This window comes from Streptopelia decaocto, assembly GCF_964273445.1.
Source record: "Streptopelia decaocto genome assembly, chromosome: 16".
Lineage (NCBI taxonomy): Eukaryota > Metazoa > Chordata > Aves > Columbiformes > Columbidae > Streptopelia > Streptopelia decaocto.
In genome coordinates, this window is record NC_138671.1 from 10,018,038 (window position 1) to 10,036,841 (window position 18,804).

At 49.1% G+C, this 18,804-nt stretch overlaps 1 protein-coding gene across 1 annotated transcript in view; it reads left to right on the forward strand.

Annotated features, from left to right (window-relative positions):
• The window catches only part of DNAH9 (dynein axonemal heavy chain 9), a gene marked incomplete at its 5' end in the record, with an annotated part of 197,270 nt that overhangs the window by 59,387 nt on the left and 119,079 nt on the right, over positions 1-18,804 (forward strand). The window contains 5 exons of the mRNA XM_082067422.1: positions 1,944-2,117; positions 3,490-3,697; positions 8,649-8,814; positions 11,753-11,855; positions 13,141-13,380. Coding sequence (XP_081923548.1) covers positions 1,944-2,117; positions 3,490-3,697; positions 8,649-8,814; positions 11,753-11,855; positions 13,141-13,380 — 891 coding nt within the window. The remainder of the gene's footprint in view (positions 1-1,943; positions 2,118-3,489; positions 3,698-8,648; positions 8,815-11,752; positions 11,856-13,140; positions 13,381-18,804) is intronic.

Here is an 18,804-nt window from a genome sequence, read left to right on the forward strand (position 1 = left end):
AAATACTCAGCCTTAGTGTTGCCAGTCTAGGATGATTTAAAGAAACAAAACAAAGCACGATAAAGCCTGGGAAGCACTACTTGTCTTTACTTCAGCAGTACAAGCGGCAAGTGTGCTGGCGTGCGGTGCCGTGGCAGCCAGCCGCTGTGTTCCCCATGCCGCACAGTTGGTCCCGGGTGCATCAGGCCGGCTCCTGCCCGGCTCGCCGCGGTGGTGGCTCCGGGCGGGCTGCAGGAGCAGCTGCAGGCGCAGCGACCCTGCGGGAGGCTCCGCCGGGAGCCTGACTGTGCGTTGCTGCCCGTGATGCTCTGTAAATGTCAGAGCTGAGAGTGCGAGGATACAGCAGTCCGAGCGAGGGGGAGCCTGATGAAAAATGATCCAATATAAAATCTGTTTATTGCTTTCCACCAAAGGTGCCCTTCGCACTGACCTTTCGCTGCCGAAATGTCAGGAGAAACAGTCTGGGAGGCTTCCCACTACTCGGTGCTTGTTGGTGGGTAGCGGGGCCCCTGTATAAAACAGATGATAGATTTGCCATTTCCTGGCTCTGAAATTAGCAGTAATCCATATGGGGTTTTTATTAAGGAAGCGGTTTGAGTTCCATGCCGTTCTGGCAATAAAGCTGGGGCTGGAGCGGCTCTGTTTAACCGCTGGGTCAGGGAGGGCGGGCAGCACGGCACAGCGCACTTGCAGGCGGTTTGGCTGTGCAGGGTAAGGGCACCCTTGTGGGAAAGCTTTTAGCAGCCACGCACGTCCCTCTCCACCGCGGGCTACTCTGCTGCCGCTGCCGAGGAGTTAGAACAACAGGAGAATGGAGAATTACAGTGATTCTGCCTCTCTGAATAGCATGAGTCTGCAAAATCGTTGATACTAACAATGTGTTTTTCAAATCCTCTGGTCTTTTGAGGGATTGTGGCTCAGGAGACTTTACGGAGGACACTTAGTTCAGTTCAGCAACAAACCCAGGTTTCCTGATGGAGGCCGAGCAGCCTATGGACAATGTGTTGGTGGCCCCACATTGTATGGCTATGGGGAGGAGAGACCCGCAGACACCCCAGGAACAAACTGTGCTGTTAAAAGTGGCTAAATGATGCATCCGTTATTTCACAAACACCTTTCTCACAGCACTTTTCCTCTCCTTCCCCCACCCACCTCTCCCCAGTTCCCAGTGTCCGCATGGGAAGGTGTTTGGGCGGAATGGCTGGCCCAATGTCATAGAGGAGATGTAGGGCAGAGGAGGGGACTAAGCACATTTTGCAAGTTCTGACCCAGCATCTAAAGCAAAACTGTCACCCCAGCTCTTGAAAAAATTCAGATGCTCCAAAATCTCCATGTGTAGAAAGATATAATGGGGAAAAGCAAGGAAATGGGTGCTTTGAGGGGAATGTGGCAGTGCAGAATCACAGCACGGTCAAAGGGACAGACCCTCTCTGCTGCTTTGGTACGCTGGTGTCTGCAATCCTGCTTCTCCGAAACATTGTGGCTTGAAAAGAGGCCAGAAGACAACAACTCACTCTGAATAGAGTGGTGTGATTGATGAGGAAAGGCTTTGGTATGCATGCTTTGACTAACCATGAGCACAGATGTAGACGGATGTTGTGTCCTTGTCTGTTGGAAGAAGTAGGCACCAAGAATCAATCAAGCGGTCTGTTTAGTCATAGGCACGTATTTCTCTTTTTCAAATTGATCCATCTATCTAGTCTCAGACATACCAAGAGTGATCAACACAGAGGATGAATTATTTAGATGAATAAATAGGACTGATGAGCAGAAGTGAAGAAAATGAAAAATTAGGCTTAATAGCAGGAAAATTGATAAGATCTTTATGCTGTGGAATATATTTTAAGGACTAATCCCACTCTGGTGGACTGGGATAGATAACATTCTCCATTACTAATTAATTGATCCAGTTTAGCATATTTTCTCCACTTTTTGTGTTGCAGCTTGTGGACTACAGAGTGGAGTTCAGCAAGTGGTGGGTGGCAGAATTCAAGACTATCAAGTTTCCCTCTCAGGGCACAGTCTTTGACTTTTACATTGATCCAGAAACAAAGAAGTTTGAGCCTTGGTCTAAACTTATTCCTCAGTTTGAATTTGATCCAGAAATGCCCTTACAGGTATGTGAACCTTGCACGTGTTTTGTCTGGGAGGAGCACATGCGTTTTAGTGACTGTACACAGGCATTTCAATAAAGTCTCTTTTGAGGTCAAGCACTTCATAATAAGGATGGCATTCCATCCTGGTTTTGTTAAAAACAAGTTTCTCTTTTAGTGAATTTGCCTGTCAGCTCAAGCTTCATATTAGCTGTGTTTTCCTGGAGAACCAGATCCATGTTTTGGTAAACATAGCGATGGAATGTGAGGTTATTGATAAGGACAGATTCACATCTCGCCAGAGGGGCAACGAGAAACAGATGACCAAGAAACTGACCAACGGAGTATAACATCCCATTCACGTGAATACTTCATATAAAAGTGGGAGATCACCAGGATTTCGTCCCTTTTCCTTATGGCCGACATTAGCAGAGGACATTGCTAGTTGTCCCTGCGAACTGAGGCCAGTGACAGACTGAATCCAGCTCCGGTTGGCTGCAGAGTCCAGTCCAGGACTTCGGGTGCTGGCTCTGCAGTTGCTGGGACTTTCAAGATTGGTTTTCTATATTTTGTATTATTTTCTCTATTTTTATCAGTAGCATTAGTAAAACATTTTTAATTTTTCCAGCTCTCTTCTCTCTGTCCTTCTTTCCCTCCCGATCACCTGTGCTGAGTGGGAAGCGGGGAGAGAGAGGGGCTGAAGGCAGAGGAGAGGGGGCTAACAATACATCTGCCACAGTTTTATTGTCACCCCGCAATCTAAACCCTTGACGCATTCTTTATGAAGTACAACTCAACTACCCATCTTTCTTTACTGTGCTTTGATCGTGAAGACTCATCCTCCATCCATCTTCCAGAGCTGAGTGATGTACATGAGGCGCAGGCTCAGAGACACCTGTGAGCCAGGGCTGGTGTGCCCAGGGTGCGGGATGGAGGCGCATTTGGCCTGCAGAGAGAAGGGACAACGTAGTGACAAAGTCTCTGAGACACCATCTTGTCATTCTGCGTGGCTGAAAATAGGGTTGTTTATATGATTTGGACAAAAAATGAGAGTTGCTGCAGGTAGTGAATTGCGTTTGCCAGCTACACCTTTCTTTCCTTTCAGAGGTGCCACAGTGAGCAGATGACTTGTAAAAAATTGTTACCATTTTAGCAAAATATGTGTTTGCAGGGAGATCCAGATGTTGCTCTCAGCATCCCGCTGTCATTGTTTCATCTGTACAGATAGTTTGACTTGAATGGTTGGTAGCAGTGTATTGTTCCCTTCCTAGCACAATCTAGAAACTTACGTCACCGCACTCATTCCTGGCTCTCCCAGTTTGATGTCTCCTCAGAACATGGCAGTGGGGTTGTGGCAGAGATGGGGACACTCACCTGCTCGTTTTGCCTCTCTCAGGCTTGCCTGGTGCCCACCACCGAGACAGTCCGTGTGCGGTACTTCATGGACAGGCTCCTGGAGCGCCGGCGCCCCGTGATGCTGGTGGGCAACGCCGGCACGGGGAAGTCTGTGCTGGTAGGCGACAAGCTCTCCTCGCTGGATACAGACGCCTATGTGGTGAAGAAGGTCCCGTTTAACTACTACACCACCTCTGCCATGCTGCAAGGTAAGACAATGGCTGAGACATGGGACTTCTGCCTGGCAGGTCACCGAATTCCTGGGGCATCCGTCGGGGTTTGTAGCAGGGTGTGCACTGTGGGCACTGCACTGACACCCACTGACTCTTAAATCCTACCGTGAACCAGGGTTCACAGACCCCTGGTTTTATGGAAAATGGCATTTCCCAACATGAGGGGCTGAATTCTGAACACCACGACTCTGGTTCAGGGCTGTGCAAAGCACACGCTTAAATCTGCTGCTGTTCTCTACATCACACAGCTCGTACTTGACTTGAGGTGTGTCTTTAATAGCTTGAATTCAAGCCTGTGCTGAATAGAATGGGTTGCTTGGCTGGAATCCAAGCTGTCCTCAGAGTGCAGTGACGGGAATTGCATCCCAGTTATCAGTAAGGACAGTGCTAATGGGGATGTGCAGGTGCTGCCGGTTCCTGGGCTGTCCCCTGTGTCCTGCTGCAGCCCCGTGTGCTCCCAGGGAGCGGGTCCCACATCCCACCTCCCCAGGGGACACGGCTGCTGACCCTGGGAGGCTCAGAGCCCCAGGGAATTGCTGGCCTGGGGAAGCCCATGAGAATATCTTTGATGAGGATTTTGGCACCTCAGTGAAAGATGAAGTTTGAGACCAAGATAAGGTCAGTTCTGCTGTGTAGTCTCTTCATAGATGAAGAAAAAGAGGGAATTGTTGAAAACTGACTCATTTTGGAATGGTGTTTTCACTTTCAGTTGACCTAAAGGGAGATAGGATAATTTTCTACATGTGTTTATTAATCAGGAATGAAACAACATTGCTTGTTTTGAGTTGAACAACAGCTGTGGGTCACTATAAACCAAAATACTTCATTTATGGAGTTTGGTTTGACCCAAGTGTCCTGAAATCCCTTTATTCCCTCTACAGGACCACCATCTATGAGCATCAGTGAGACCAAGGTTTTAACCTTCACCATGTGGGTTTTTCCTGGCCAGGTGGCCCTGGGGGGGACAAGCACACAGCCCAGAGTGATGCAGACGGCCGTGAGCATCACAGCCCCTGTCTGTGCTCTGCTGGGCGCCCAACACCGCAGATGTTTTAAGGAAGGTGTCAGAGTTTAAAGTTGCTCTGTGGGACTGATCCGCTTGCAGAGGTGACAGCTCAGCCCACGCTATGTCACCCAGGGCTGTGTCGTGGAGTCGCGGCAGCTTTCTGGGGCAGGTCTGAAGGGTTTTGGGTCTTGCTAGTGTGTGATGGCTGCAGTCTCTCTCCTCCCTCCCAGGTGCACCTTTGCTTTTTTTCCCTGTGTGGGGTCTCTGCAAAATGCCCTTGAGCTGCTAAATGGGCTGAGCTGTCTGTCTGTCTCTCTATCCAGCTGCCTGGGTGGGGGACAAAGATGTTGAGGGGCCTAGAGATTCTTTCTTATGAGGAGAGACTGAGACCGCTGGGGCTGTTCAGCTGGAGAAGGAAGCAGAGAGGGATCTGGTCAATGGATCAATATCACAGTATCACAGTATGTTTGGGATTGGAAGGGACCTCAAAAGATCATCTAGTCCAATGCCCCTGCTGGAGCAGGAATGCGCAAGTGAGGTCGCACAGGAACATGTCCAGGCGGGTTTTGAATGTCTCCAGAGAAGGAGACTCCACAGCCTCCCTGGGCAGCCTGGGCCAGGCTCTGGCACCCTCACTGAGAAGAAGTTTTTTCTCAAATTTAAGTGGAACCTCTTGTGTTCCAGCTTGGTCCCATTACCCCTTGTCCTATCATTGTTTGCCACCGAGAAGAGCCTGGCTTCATCCTCGTGGCACTCACCCTTTATATATTTATAAAAATATCTCAGGGTGGGTGTCAGAGGATGGACCAGACTCTGTTCAGTGGTGCCCAACGCCAGGGTGAGGGGCAACGGGCACAGACTGAAACACAGGAGGCTCCATGTGAACATGAGCAGAAACTTGTTTGCTGGGAGGTGCCAGAGCCTGGCCCAGGCTGCCCAGAGCGGGTGTGGAGTCTCCTTCTCTGAGACATTCAAACCCCCTGGACCCACCTGTGTGATCTGCTCTGTGACCCTGCGTGAGCAGGGGTTGGACTGGGGGATCTGCAGAGGTCCCTTCAGCCCAACCAGGCTGGGATGCTGTGATTCTGTGAATGTGCAGCCGTTTGTCTCCAGCTGGATGGGCGAGTGTGTGCAGGTGTTATTTGTACAGGCAGACCTGGCACCGTGTCCCTGGCCATGAGCTGTGGGCTGAGTCAGCGATTTTTCTTCCCCTGCAGAGAGGAGCAAGTTGTCTTGTGTGTGGATGAAGATGTGGTCGTGAGATTTGCATTGGGAAGCATGATTTATATTGCTTGGCCTGGATCCCGGCTGCTCATTTTTTAGAGTTAATTTGTCCCTTTTTGTGTCGTTTGTCAGTTGGCTGCTTTATTCTTTTCCCCAGCAGGCACATCTTTAAATTTGTAAAACATGGGTACAAAGTAATTTTGGATTCTTTTTTTACTTAAAAAAGATCCTAACCTGAAAACATGTAGTTCCTTAGACAAGGTGCCTGTTGCTGCAGAGATTTATAAGATGCAGCCCTTAGGGGAAGCAGAGGTATGTTGTTCAAACTATCCCTGCATCCTGTGGCTTCCTGTGCACAGGGGTTAAAAGGAGCCCAACACTGTCTCTGCCTGAACCTGGGGCCAGTTTAGGGATTTTCTGTAGTTTATTGTGACTAAATACCACATTCTGTGGCATTTGCTGCTCTCAGCCCATTGCCCTGGACCTCGCTCTGCTTTGTGCCCTCTTGGACCCCTGCCCCTCCATCAGATGTAGCCCTGGCTGCTGTCATTCAGAGAAACTGCAATAAATGTTGTGTTTTTTTAGTTTGGGTTCTTTTTTTCTCTCTCCCTTGCTCACTAACCAGAAGGTACGAGGGGTCCAGACTGTTTCTTTGAGGTGCTAGTTTGAGTATGTGTCAGGATCTCACACAGAGACACGGCCCCTTATTATTATTGTGAGATACGGCTTTGAATTAAAATGCCACTTCCACGAACGTGTCACTTGATCCCCAGTAATTGCATTTCAGTGTGATGAATCTCTTGCATACTTGTTTAACCTCAAAAAGGGCTGATTTTATATGTTAATTAGGGACTAATTAAATTTAAATTAAATGCTTATTTGATACACTTAATTTAACTTGCTACCAGAAATTTCAAATATTGTGGTTTTATTGAACGGGGAGAGAGCCTCCGCTGAGGAAAGATTCATCATTTTTCGTAGCACAATCCATTCCTTTGTGCAGCAACTGTCTGTGACAAGAACTCAGCTGCATTTTGAGTGGTGAGCAAGGCAAGCTGTCTGCAATGCACCCAAGCAGGAAAAACCCAGCGTTTTGAAAGATTTGTGATCTGAAACAAACAAACGGAATGTAAATCTTCCTTAATAACTTTTGCACATGATAATAAATGGCTTAAAAAACTCCCAGTCCCGTTTACATTTGCCAGTCTTCCCTAATTACAAAGAATTGCTTTACAGCACCTTATAGGTCTGTTGCCCACCCAAAACTGCTAATGAAACGAATTCTCCGGGTAAGCACAGGGCAGAAAACCCACCTGGGGTCTGGGCAGAGGAGAGTTGCTTCCGTTTGCTTTTCCACTTACTGAGACAGTAAAGGTTGCCTGGGCTGCAATCTAAGGAATCAATAACCTATAGAACGTGATGTGCAGCGACGTGGGGTGATTTTTATTAAATATCAGCCCAGGGTTATAAATATTCCCCACGTTTTATGAGCTAGAGCAACATATGACCCCAGCCTTCTGCTAAAATCTTCCAAGGCTTTGAAATGCGAAACTTTTCTCTGCGTGCTTTCCTTTGCTGGTGCGTGACCCTACTTAAAACTAGGTGGTAATTTGACAGCTCGTGTTGGAATTCAGTCTTGTCACATTATCTGGAGGGTTGGGTAATGCTGGCGAGAAGATCAGGGAACTTGTGGGTATTTGATGCATTTAAATAAAAAGTGTTATTTTGATTGTTTTGAAGATGCCCAGGAATTTGGCCCTGAAATCACCTATTTCTTTTGTCTAACAGGGTAAAATATGCACTTATATTCACAAAACCAGCTTTGCTCATGGGCTTCTGTGCCCACAGCATCTCCCTTTCTCCATTGCGGTGCCCAGCGCCCGCTGCCCTGCTCACGCTGCAGCTGCCGCATCGCCGGGGCAGGCAGCAGGGGATGCTCACTGCTCTGGCACAACCCCCTCAGCAAGCAAGATTTCGTTTAAAAAATTATGCAGAAGAGATTCAAAAGGCTTTATCTTGCATGAAAAGCTTTTGTTTGCTCTGAAGTAGACATGTTCTGTAGCAGACAAAGTTTGTTGTATTTTTGTTTGAAAGGAGGAGTTGAGAGCTTTCTGATTTAAGTCAGACCAAAGAGCTGCCCAAGGGTCCCTGCAGGGCTCACAGCTTCACTGTAGAGTCATAGAATCATTTCAGTTGGAAGAGACCGTCAGGATCATCGAGTCCAACTGTAACCCAACTCTGGCACTCTAGTCCCTGAGAACCTCATCTCTGCGTCTGTCCAACCCTCCAGGGATGGTGACTCCAGCACTGCCCTGGGCAGCCTGTTCCAATGCCCCACAGCCCTTTGGGGAAGAAATTGTTCCCCAGATCCAACCTCAACCTCCCCTGGCGCAACTTGAGGCCGTTTCCTCTGGTCCCGTCGCTTGTTCCTGGGGAGCAGAGCCCGACCCCCCCTGGCTCCAAGCTCCTTTCAGGCAGTTCAGAGATCAGAAGGTCTCCCCTCAGCTCCTGTTCTCCAGCTGAACCCCCAGGTCCCTCAGCTGCTCCTCATACAGCCGCAGCTGGGGGAAATCTTGGCTCCTTGAGGGGCCGCTGTAGCTACGCACAGCACAGCATTGAGCTGGGCTGAGAAATCATTTTTATTGTGCATCAATTGCACTCCCAGTAGATGAGCTTTGCACCTCTGCCTCCCTACAGGTATGCTTGAGAAGCCTCTGGAGAAAAAGGCTGGCAGGAATTATGGCCCTCCGGGTACCAAGAAGCTTGTGTACTTCATTGATGATCTCAACATGCCCGAGGTGGACGCTTACGGGACAGTGCAGCCCCATACGCTGATCCGGCAGCACCTGGACTATGGCCACTGGTAGGAGGCTGCTTGGGCTTGGTCGTCTGAGACTTTTTTGTTCAGCTCCAGCACTGGGGAGCACGTTTGAGAGCATCTCAAAGCATGGGTCCCTCTTCCCATTGCATACTGCTGGGCTGGAGCTGGTTGGGAGGCTCTGGGTGAACTGAGAGTTGAGCACCCTCAGGGTTTCCCCTGTCCCCAGCAAACAAATTCACTTAGAATCACAGAATGTCCTGAGTTGGAAGGGACCCACAAGGATCATTGAGTCCAACTCCTGTCCCTGCACAGGACAACCCCACCGTTCACACCGTGTATCTGAGGACGTTGTCCAACCGCTTCTTTAGTACTACTTGAATACTTGCTCATAGCTGGGTTGAGAGGAGCTTTGCTCTGCTCTTGCTGTGGCTTGTGACTGTGGTCCCAGTGCAAAGCCTGCGAGGGGAGCGCGAAGCTCGGCCTTGCTGCCCCGCGATGCTGAGAGCAGAGGAGGCCGTGGATTTGGCCTCAGCTGGGGTGAACCGCCCCTGCTGTGAGCACCTAACATTGTCTTCTGTCAGGCAGCAGCAAACAACCATTATCTAGGCAGAGGTAATTTGAAAGAAAACCAGTGACTGTTTTGGAAGGAGATTGGTGCGTTTTACACTGTAGCCAGCGGCTCTGTGTGGGGCATGAATATTTGCATCTCTCTCCACAGGGAATACAGGGCAGGGACTCATTGCAATTTCCACTCTCCTCAGCTGCGCGCATGCCTGAACTCGGCCAAAAGCTTCCGAGGAACAGAGACAGTGGAGCGGAGGCAGAATTCTTGGGATGTGGGTATCAGGGAAGTCAGGCAGATAGAAGGTGAGGGAGTGTTGGAGGCAAGGGGGCCTGCAGCGAGGAATAGGGGGATGCAGAGAGGTGTGGGGGGATGCAGTGGGGTGCAGAGGGATGCAGTGAGGCATAGGGGGATGCAGCATGCCATGGGTCCACTCCCAGACACATCCAGGCTTTCTGCCCATGCGCTCAGCAGTGCCCACTGGGGTATTGCATGCAGGAAATTATCATCTCGCCAATATAATAGGGTCAGGTAGGATCTCTCGGCAAAGCATATTTTATTAACGATTTTGCAAGGTCGGGTGTTCTGCCTAAAGGTAGGCACACAAAACAGGGCAAAAACCCACTGCCTATATCCCCCGCTAATCCCGGCTGCAAATTCCCTCCCCTGTTCCCCATTGGTTGGGTACAGCAGGGTTTACACACTACCTGACACTTCCTGGCCGCCAAGCCTCAGTTTACCTGTCTCACTACTCCATTCTAATAACCCCTCCCGTTATTTCTTTATTTCCATCGAAGGTGTGGTTTCTTGACTGTCTGACTTTTAACCGCTGGAATGGTTTTCAATTCCTACACACCTGCTCTGGGCAGCCTGGGCACCTCCCAGCAAACAAGTTTCTGCTCCTGTTCAGATGGAGCCTCCTGTGTTTCAGTCTGTGCCCGTTGCCCCTCACCCTGGCATTGGGCACCACTGAACAGAGTCTGGTCCATCCTCTGACACCCACCCTGAGATATTGATCCCATTGATCAGATCTCTCTCAGCTTCTCTTCTCCAGCTCAACAGCCCCAGCTCCCTCAGTCTCTCCTCAGAAGAAAAATGCTCCAGACCCCTCTGGAGCATCTCTGTAGCCCACCGCTGGACTCTCTCCAGTAATTCCTTGTCCTTCTTAAACTGGGGAGCCCAGGACTCCCCGTCCTTCCCCAGCAGCAGCAGCCTGCTGACCCTTGTCACGTCCCACACGACGCTATGGTTGGGGGAAGCATGACTGAGATTTGTCAGTCCCCTTGGTTGGAAAAAAAGTATATACAATCCTGAAGGTCCACTAACAAAAGACCTTTATTTTTTGCAGCTTGGCCCAATTGGCAAATGATTCAGTGGCAGAAGGATTTATGTTACTTAAGCTCAATCGATAAACAGTTTAGCAGCGAAAAGATTCACATGAAAGAGTTTTGTGGCACAAGTGGGGCTCTAAACCTTATGTTACTGTATTACTCATAAAAAGGAAGGGAAAGAAATAGGAATATAGGAAGGAAAGAGAGAGGAAGAAAGAAAGGGGGAAGGAAAAGGAATGGGAAAGGAAAAGGAAAGGGAAAGGAAAGGTCTCACCATCCTTAGGGCTCCACGGTGTGTGTGAGGGGTTTGTAGTCTCAGGTCCAGTTCCTGTGCGGGGGTGCTGGGGTCTGTAGTCAGGGTTCAGCGCCCTGCGATGTCTGGTTCGGTTCCCATGGTCAGCCCGGTGGGTGGAAGGGTCCCCAGGGTGGCACCTTGCCCATGCTGGCACAGGTTTTATAGGGTTTATAGCCCTTGGGATCACCTGGGCTTTTGTGCAGGTGTCACTGGGGGTCATTGCGGAAGACGGGAGAGTCCCGAAGGGTCTCTCAGTCTGGGCCTTGGCACCATGTCGGGCCTGTCAGCACACAGGGCTGCGTGTTCTTCAACACGGCCCTGCCTGTGTCACCCAGCCTTTGTCTGTGGCTGTCACCTCGGCCTTGACGTGTAAATCACCATTCACCTGCTCACGATGGCCTGTCTCCTGTGGCTGGGTGTTGCAGGGCTGGGTTTGCCACAGTGTTTGAGAGTTACCCTTGTAGTCTCTCACGCCCCGTCCCGGGTTGGGTTCATACCAGGGACACTCCATTTCCATGCAAGTGAGGAGAATGGCCCAAGGGCTTTGCTCGGTGCTTGTTACTGATAGAAACATTAGCTACAGGTTGTTGAAGCTGAAGGATTTCCACCAGGAGCAGGACTCGCATGTGCCAGGCTGTGTACAGATAGGCTGGCAACCTGGGCCTGGGCCTGATCTTGGCAAGACGCAGAATTTGACCCCCTGAAGACAAGTGGCCTCTGGCAGCCCAGGGACATGTACCGAGAGAGGCAGCGGCCGTGGTCACTATGCTGCTGCTTGTGTTTTGCCCGAAGGTACGACCGGACCAAGCTGTCGCTGAAGGAGATCACGAACGTGCAGTACGTGTCGTGCATGAACCCGACGGCGGGGAGCTTCACCATCAACCCCCGGCTGCAGGTAAAGCCCTGCACAACGGCAGGTGCATCGCTGCGTTTATTTTGGTGTGGATCATTGAAACGTGAGGCTAGAGGACAACCACTGGCAGATCCTGCTGTTGTTTTATCAGTACAAATGGCACGGATCTGTCGAGTGACTGTGATTCCTAATAGTGAAGCAGCAAACTGGGTCCCTTATTCCCTTGTTTGTTTTTCCTCACATTCCGCAGCTCAGTCAGAGGAAGAAGTCAAAAGTTGCCAGCCAGCTTAACACCTACTTTCAGGACAACCTTCTGGTCCATACGGGCAGATTTTTCCTTCATTTAGCTCATATTTAGCTCTGAAACATAGTGCATTAAAGCCTTCTGCTTTCCAGAATTGTCTGATGCAGCTGTTAGTATATTCTCATTAAAAAGAGGTGTGGGGGAGAAACCCAAACGAAGACAACAAACAAAACCAAAAAAAACCCAAGAGCCACACCAAAACTCAACAATAAGAACCCCAACAAACCCAAAACTAACCAACCAAACAAAACCAACGGAACAAAGAACACCAAAACCAACCAACCAACCAAAACCCCACAAGAAACCTAACCGAACAAAAAAAACCCAAACCAAACAAAAAACAGTTCAAGCACTGCTGGTAACAGAAGCACAAATTTGGGAAGAGATCTTAAACCTTAGAGTTTGATTTTTGGGAGCTGCCAACCAATGGAGGGACTGGATAGCAGAGAGCAAAATTCATTTCATCATGGAGAAACCTCATGACCAGGGTCAGCCTGGACCCTGCCTCCTCTTCAGCAAGGTGTGGAGTTAAAATGAAGTGTCCCATGGCTGTACATGGGCAACTTTGCAAGTTCCAAATTAATAAAGAGGTCTTCTGGGAGATGGCACCTTCCAGGGGCTGTTCTTAATAGAGCCAGTGACTGGGCTTTGTCAGAGGTTGGTGGGACCTTCAGAGCCCTTTGGCTCTTCAATGGACTGAGCTTCCAGTGTAGCACTGGTGAGATGCAGTTGAAAATCCCTTATTTAGTGAGCAGAGTGATGTCACTTCCCACCTGAGCTCTGCTGGCAAACTGGGAGAGGGAAATAACCTTGTTCAGGTGGACTGCAAGTCAGAGAATCGTAGAACAACCCAGGCTGGAAGGGACATCAAATGATCATCTGGTCCAGCCTTTCATGGGAAAGGGAGCCTAGATGAGATTATCCGGTACTCCATCAAATCACAGCAAATCCCCAAGGGCGTTTTGCTTGAAAGGTGGTTTTCCACCTCTCTGACCTTTCCGTGTCTTCCTTTCTCTCCCTCAGCGTCACTTCTGTGTCTTCGCTCTGTCCATCCCTGGGCAGGATGCCTTGTCCAGGATCTATAGCACCATTTTAACGCAGCACCTGACAAGTGGGAATTTCTCGGGGGCTGTGCAAAAATCAGCTCAGCAGCTGATTGCCCTTGCCCTGGGACTGCACCAGAAAGTAGCCGCTACGTTCCTTCCAACAGCCATCAAGTTCCACTACATTTTCAACCTGAGAGACTTCTCCAATATCTTCCAAGTAAGTGGAGTTGCTGTCCTGTGGCTCTTGGAGCTTGTCCCGGTGCTACAAGAGGCTGTGGACCTGTGTTCCTCTAGCTCTGGTGAGCAGAATGCAGTCTCCCACCTAAAAATGACACAGCACGTGTCCCCTGAATAAAGTGGGTGACCTTAGGCCATTTCTTAATTCCTGGTTAGTTTTGGCTGGATTCCAGAACCATTGCCCATGGCTTTGAGAAGCTTAGTTACTTTCCAGCCTCTTGTGGTCAACGGGGAGGGATGAATAGTTCCAGATGGAGGTGCAGGTTTTGGGTGGGTTGAAATGCCCTCTGGCTGTAGAAGGGACCAGCTGAAGGGAGCTTTGGGCTTCTGACTTCAGCACTTAATTAGGTGACTGGTGGTGAGTGCGATGGAGCTGCGCTCATCTTTGGGAGCCTCAATTCCACACATGTAAATGTGGGGATTAATGGCACTGTTCCACCACATAGGCAAATTACTTTATTGCACTGAAGCAGGTGGTGGATGGTTAGTGGGTTACTGGCCCTGAGGTTAGATCCAGTTTAGCTTGTTGGCCTGTACTGGCATGTCCTCTTAGCTTCTTGGTGGTCAGGTAATCAGTATGTGCATGAAGGGTGGCATTTAAAGAGGTGATAAATGAATCAAACCTAGCTTTGACTTAATTGCTAGAAATGAATTTCCACTGGAGCCAGTTCTGTGCCAAGGGGAAGTTGTTCAGATTTAGAAATGTTTTCTTCCAACAACGGAGAGACTTTTTTTTTCCCCTGAAATCTCATACTTTGAAGCAGTAGATATTGCTGCTCAAAGAGCCTTTCAGAGTTTAAGGCTGATTAGAACAATTTGAGAAGGTTCTCAGCAGCCAAATCATGAGGTTTGAAACACCATAAACTCTTGTAGAACCCCAGTATGTAACTTGTTGTCCTTCTTAACATCTGTTTTCCTAAGCAGGTACTGAAAGTTCAGTGCCTTGTGGTCTGGTCCATCACACAAGAACTGAAGTAATGACAAGCAGTGGGAAATCCAAAAACAGGGCCTTGAAAAAGTTAATAACTCCTTTGTGCCAAGAAGGAATCAGACCTGTCACTTGTGCTCAGCTAAACATCAGCAGCCTTTGACGTTAGATGTGGGTCGTGTTAAATCCTGGCTTCTAGTTAATCTGTGCTTTGAAAGGCAGAGAGAGAAAAGCAGCATTTCCATGGGAAGCTTTAATTTTAACTATAACCTGCTTGAAAGGTGCTCAGGTTGTGGGATATTAGGAAATGTCCTGCCAGGTCTAGATGCTGGGCCAGAGGGCAGGAGCAGTGACAGGAGCTCAGGTGTTTTCTTGTTAATCATATGGCTTCAGGAGTGGGGGAGTCTAGATCCTGGGCCTCATAATGTTTGTTTAAATAGTGGTTCAATTTTTCTTGAAATCCTTCCTTACCTTTTGCTATTAATTCTTGATTATTCCTTCACATTAAGTATTCTTGAGTTTTTGAGATCTCCTGATATCCTGTTTGTACCTACGGGAACACAATTTTCTTCCTGAAATTGAGTGTGAAAGAAGCTCTGGACTCTGGGAACGCATTTCCACGTGTTGCTTTCATTCCATCTTTATAAACTCATAATTTAGCTCACACTCTCTTGTCCAAACCCTTCTTGTGCAGTGCCAACTTCAAAGTCAGGTCAGGCTGATCAGCCAAGTTTTGAATGTTTCCATGACTGGAGTTCCATAACCTCTCTGACCCTTGTCACACCACTAAACCCACTCCATGGTGAAGTTGATATATTTTTATTTCAATCGGAATTTCCCTTGCTTCAATTTGTTACCTCTTGTCCTTTTGCTATGCACCTCCAAAAAAATGTGACTCAGTCTTCTCTATAACTCCCTATTAGGTAGTTGTAGACAGAGTCATAGAATCACAGAACAGTTTGAGTTGGAGGGACCTTCCCAGCTCCCCCAGTGCCATGAGCAGGGACATCTTCACCGGCTCAGGTTGCTCAGAGCCCCATCCAGCCTGGCCTGGGATGTCTCCAGGGATAGAAACAGAATTAAGATTCCCCTTTGCCTTTTCCCTGAGCTGAACAAATGGATTTCTCTCAGCCTTTCCTTGCATGTCCTGTCCTCCACCATTTTACGACCTTGGTGGCCTCCATTGAACTTGTTCCAGTATGTCAATGTCTTTCTTGTCCTGGGGGCCCCAAAAGTGGATTGAACCTCAAACAGCTTTTGTCTGCCTGTCAAGGTCTTCCCTTTGCGTTCTGTGTGGTCAGTGCCAGCTTCAGCCCTGCTGGGAAAGCACTGCTGGCTCCTGCATGGAGACACCCACTGCCCTGGTACCAGCCCCTGGGGAACACTGGAGCTCCAGGGAGACCTCGGAGCCTGCTGGACCAGCCAGTTCTCCACCCACCTTCCAATCTACCACAGTCCATGACCCTTGATGTGATGCTATCTGGAAAAAAAAGATAAAGGAAGAAACAACCCCCTCTTCCTGGTTAGGGACATGTGAGTTTCCTTAGCCTGTGGGAAGGTGGAGAACTGGTGGATGTAGCTCAGTGCATGTTGCCTTTTTCAAATTCCTTTTAATCCCAGACAAGCAATCAAACACCGCCTGCACAATAGCTGCGTATGTGAAGGGCGTTTGGAGATTGTTGTTTTACCGGCTGTTCTGTAGTTATACAAGCAGCCAATGACAACTGTTAAAGGCACAAAGCACGTAGAAATTGCAGCTGTGGAGGGGTCAGCCCCTGGACTTGCTGCTGCTGTGCTGTGATACTGCTGGCTCTGCACAGGTTGTTAAAGTGGCTCCATTTGCAGTCTGTCCAGTGGCTCTATCATTATCTTACTATTATATACATACTATTATATACATAATATATTAGATATTAATACTGCATCTACCAGCCTTACAAGCCCAGCTTGATTCCCTTTGTCAAAACTGCCTGACAGCTCTTATGACAAGGAGTCCTGTGCTAATTGCCTCATTACAAAACACTCCAAGAACTTGTATCTTAATTGCTGCAGCTAATGAATTTGGACATTGTTTGCATGTGAGTGTTGCACAGAACAAGGAAGACGGCCCCAAATCAAGTCAGCAATAATTTCTTTCAGCAGGTACGGGTCCTTATTGCTCTCATGTTTTCCTTTCTTCACCCAGGACCCATTGCCACCTGGCCCCAGCTGGGCTGCGTTGCTTGGAGTGAGGGTTCAGCTGAAGTTGACTCCAGGTGTTCAATACAAATGACGGCAAAATGCCAGAGAGATTTGTCAGGTATTGGTGAAACCAAAGGGAAAAAGAGCAACCTATACACTCAGGGGCAGGAGGCTCGGCAGGCAGCAGTGGATTGACTTTGTCAAGCACTGTTCACGTTTGTCCTGACTGATTGGAATGATCGTCTCTGGGGGTCTGAGTATCTTCAGTGGGATTGTCTTTTGCCTGGCGAGTCACGTCCTCTCCCCCAGCAAAGGAAAACAGGCATTTCTTTCTGTAGTGCATCAGCTCTTCCTCATGGATAAACACGGAGAAGAGCTCAGAGGAACTGTGTTTCTGAAGCACCTCATTCACTGGAGGTGAAAGGAGTCCAAGGTGACTGTCCTGTTGTCAGACATCAGCACTTTGCAGGTCTAAGGTGGGATTAGGCTCCAGTTTAAGGTGCTCAGATTGAGGTAGGTGAGGATATCAAGGTTCATCTGAGGCTGGGGAGGCCAGAAGGGTGTCCAGCTCCCCATCAGGTACACAGGTGTGGTTTTGCTCTGTTGCCCAAGTGTGGGTCTCTAGTGCTTTTTGAAACGTGTCAGGACATCCAACCTGGGTTCCAGCAGCTGTTCAAGGACACAGGTGTCCTCTTCTGTTGTATCTGCCTGCTCTGTGTGGGTTCCTGTCTGAACTGCTTGAGCCATGTTGCTTTCCAGGCTGCCCTAGCTGTATGTAGAGTAGGTTTCCCCTGAGATGAACCATCTAGTGTTGACTTGGGAAGGCTGTGGGAAATTCCATGTATCCCTAAAGAACAATGATTTTCATCCACTGTTCTCACTTGATTTTTGTCTCTGGACTTCACCTTCAGCTGGACAACACTAAATGCCTCAGCATTACAGAATCCCACAGAATCCCAGCCTGGTTGGGCTGAAGGGCCCTCTGCAGATCCCTCAGTCCAACCGCTGCTCACGCAGGGTCACAGAGCAGATCACACAGGTGGGTCCAGGGGGTTTGAATGTCTCAGAGAAGGAGACTCCACACCCGCTCTGGGCAGCCTGGGCCAGGCTCTGGCACCTCCCAGCAAACAAGTTTCTGCTCATGTTCAGATGGAGCCTCCTGTGTTTCAGTCTGTGCCCGTTGCCCCTCACCCTGGTGTTGGGCACCACTGAACAGAGTCTGGTCCATCCTCTGACACCAACCCTGAGATATTGATCCCATTGATCAGATCCCTCTCAGCTTCTCTTCTCCAGCTGAACAGCCCCAGCTCTCTCAGCCTTTCCTCATCAGAAAGGTGCTCCAAACCCCCAAGGAACCATCTAGTTGTGTTGACTTGGGAAGACTGTGGGAAATTCCATGTATCCCTACAGAACAATGATTTTCATCCACTGTTCTAATTTGATTTTGTCTCTGGACTTCACCTTCAGCTGGATAACACTAAATGCCTGGGCATTGTACTCAGTGCTTCTGCTCGTCTGGCGTCAGCTGGCCAAGGGTAAAACTTTGGTTCAGGCCCTCAAGTAGACATAAGCCGGTCTGTCCTATGTGACACCAGGGTAATGTGTGTGTTGGGGGGGGTCTGGCTCCCAAAGGGGAACACAAGTCTTCAGGGAGGTGGGGACTGGCAGAAGGGCTGTGGGTGAGGAAGGGGGATGAAGAGGGGAAGGCAGCACCGGGCATGGTTCCTCTGCTGAGTATGCAAACACATCCGGGTCACTGCTGACCTGGGAACACACCAGGGTCTGGGCTGAGGGATGCTGCTTCCTGGTTTTTAAAAAGAATAACAAGGAGCCTCAAAATCTATGACCATCTTCAGCCCCCTGGGCTCGTGGCTGGTTTTAAATGACTACAGAAGGCTCAGCAAGTACCGTAATAATCTGTAATAATCTAACTTTAATTTGCTGTCACGTTTCACTGGAAATGTGAGGAGGGGCTGGAAACCATGGTCAGGGATGATGGAAAAGAAGGGGCTGGAGCAGGGTTAGGTAAGGTCTGCAGGAACGGCAGCCTGGCTCCTTGTCCTTGTGACTATATCATTTACTGTTACTGATGTTACTGCTGCAGGGGCAAGGTCACCCTTCAGTCCTTTGTAATCCTTTGTGCTCATCAGGTGTTATCTGTTACTTTCGCTCTGTAGCAGGTCCTGTCTGTGGTTCAAGTCCGACACGACTTTGTCTTGCATTTCTACAGCACCTTTTCATACCTCTGGGTCCCACCATGCACTGCAGAGTTAAATTGATTGGTACGCTCCAAGC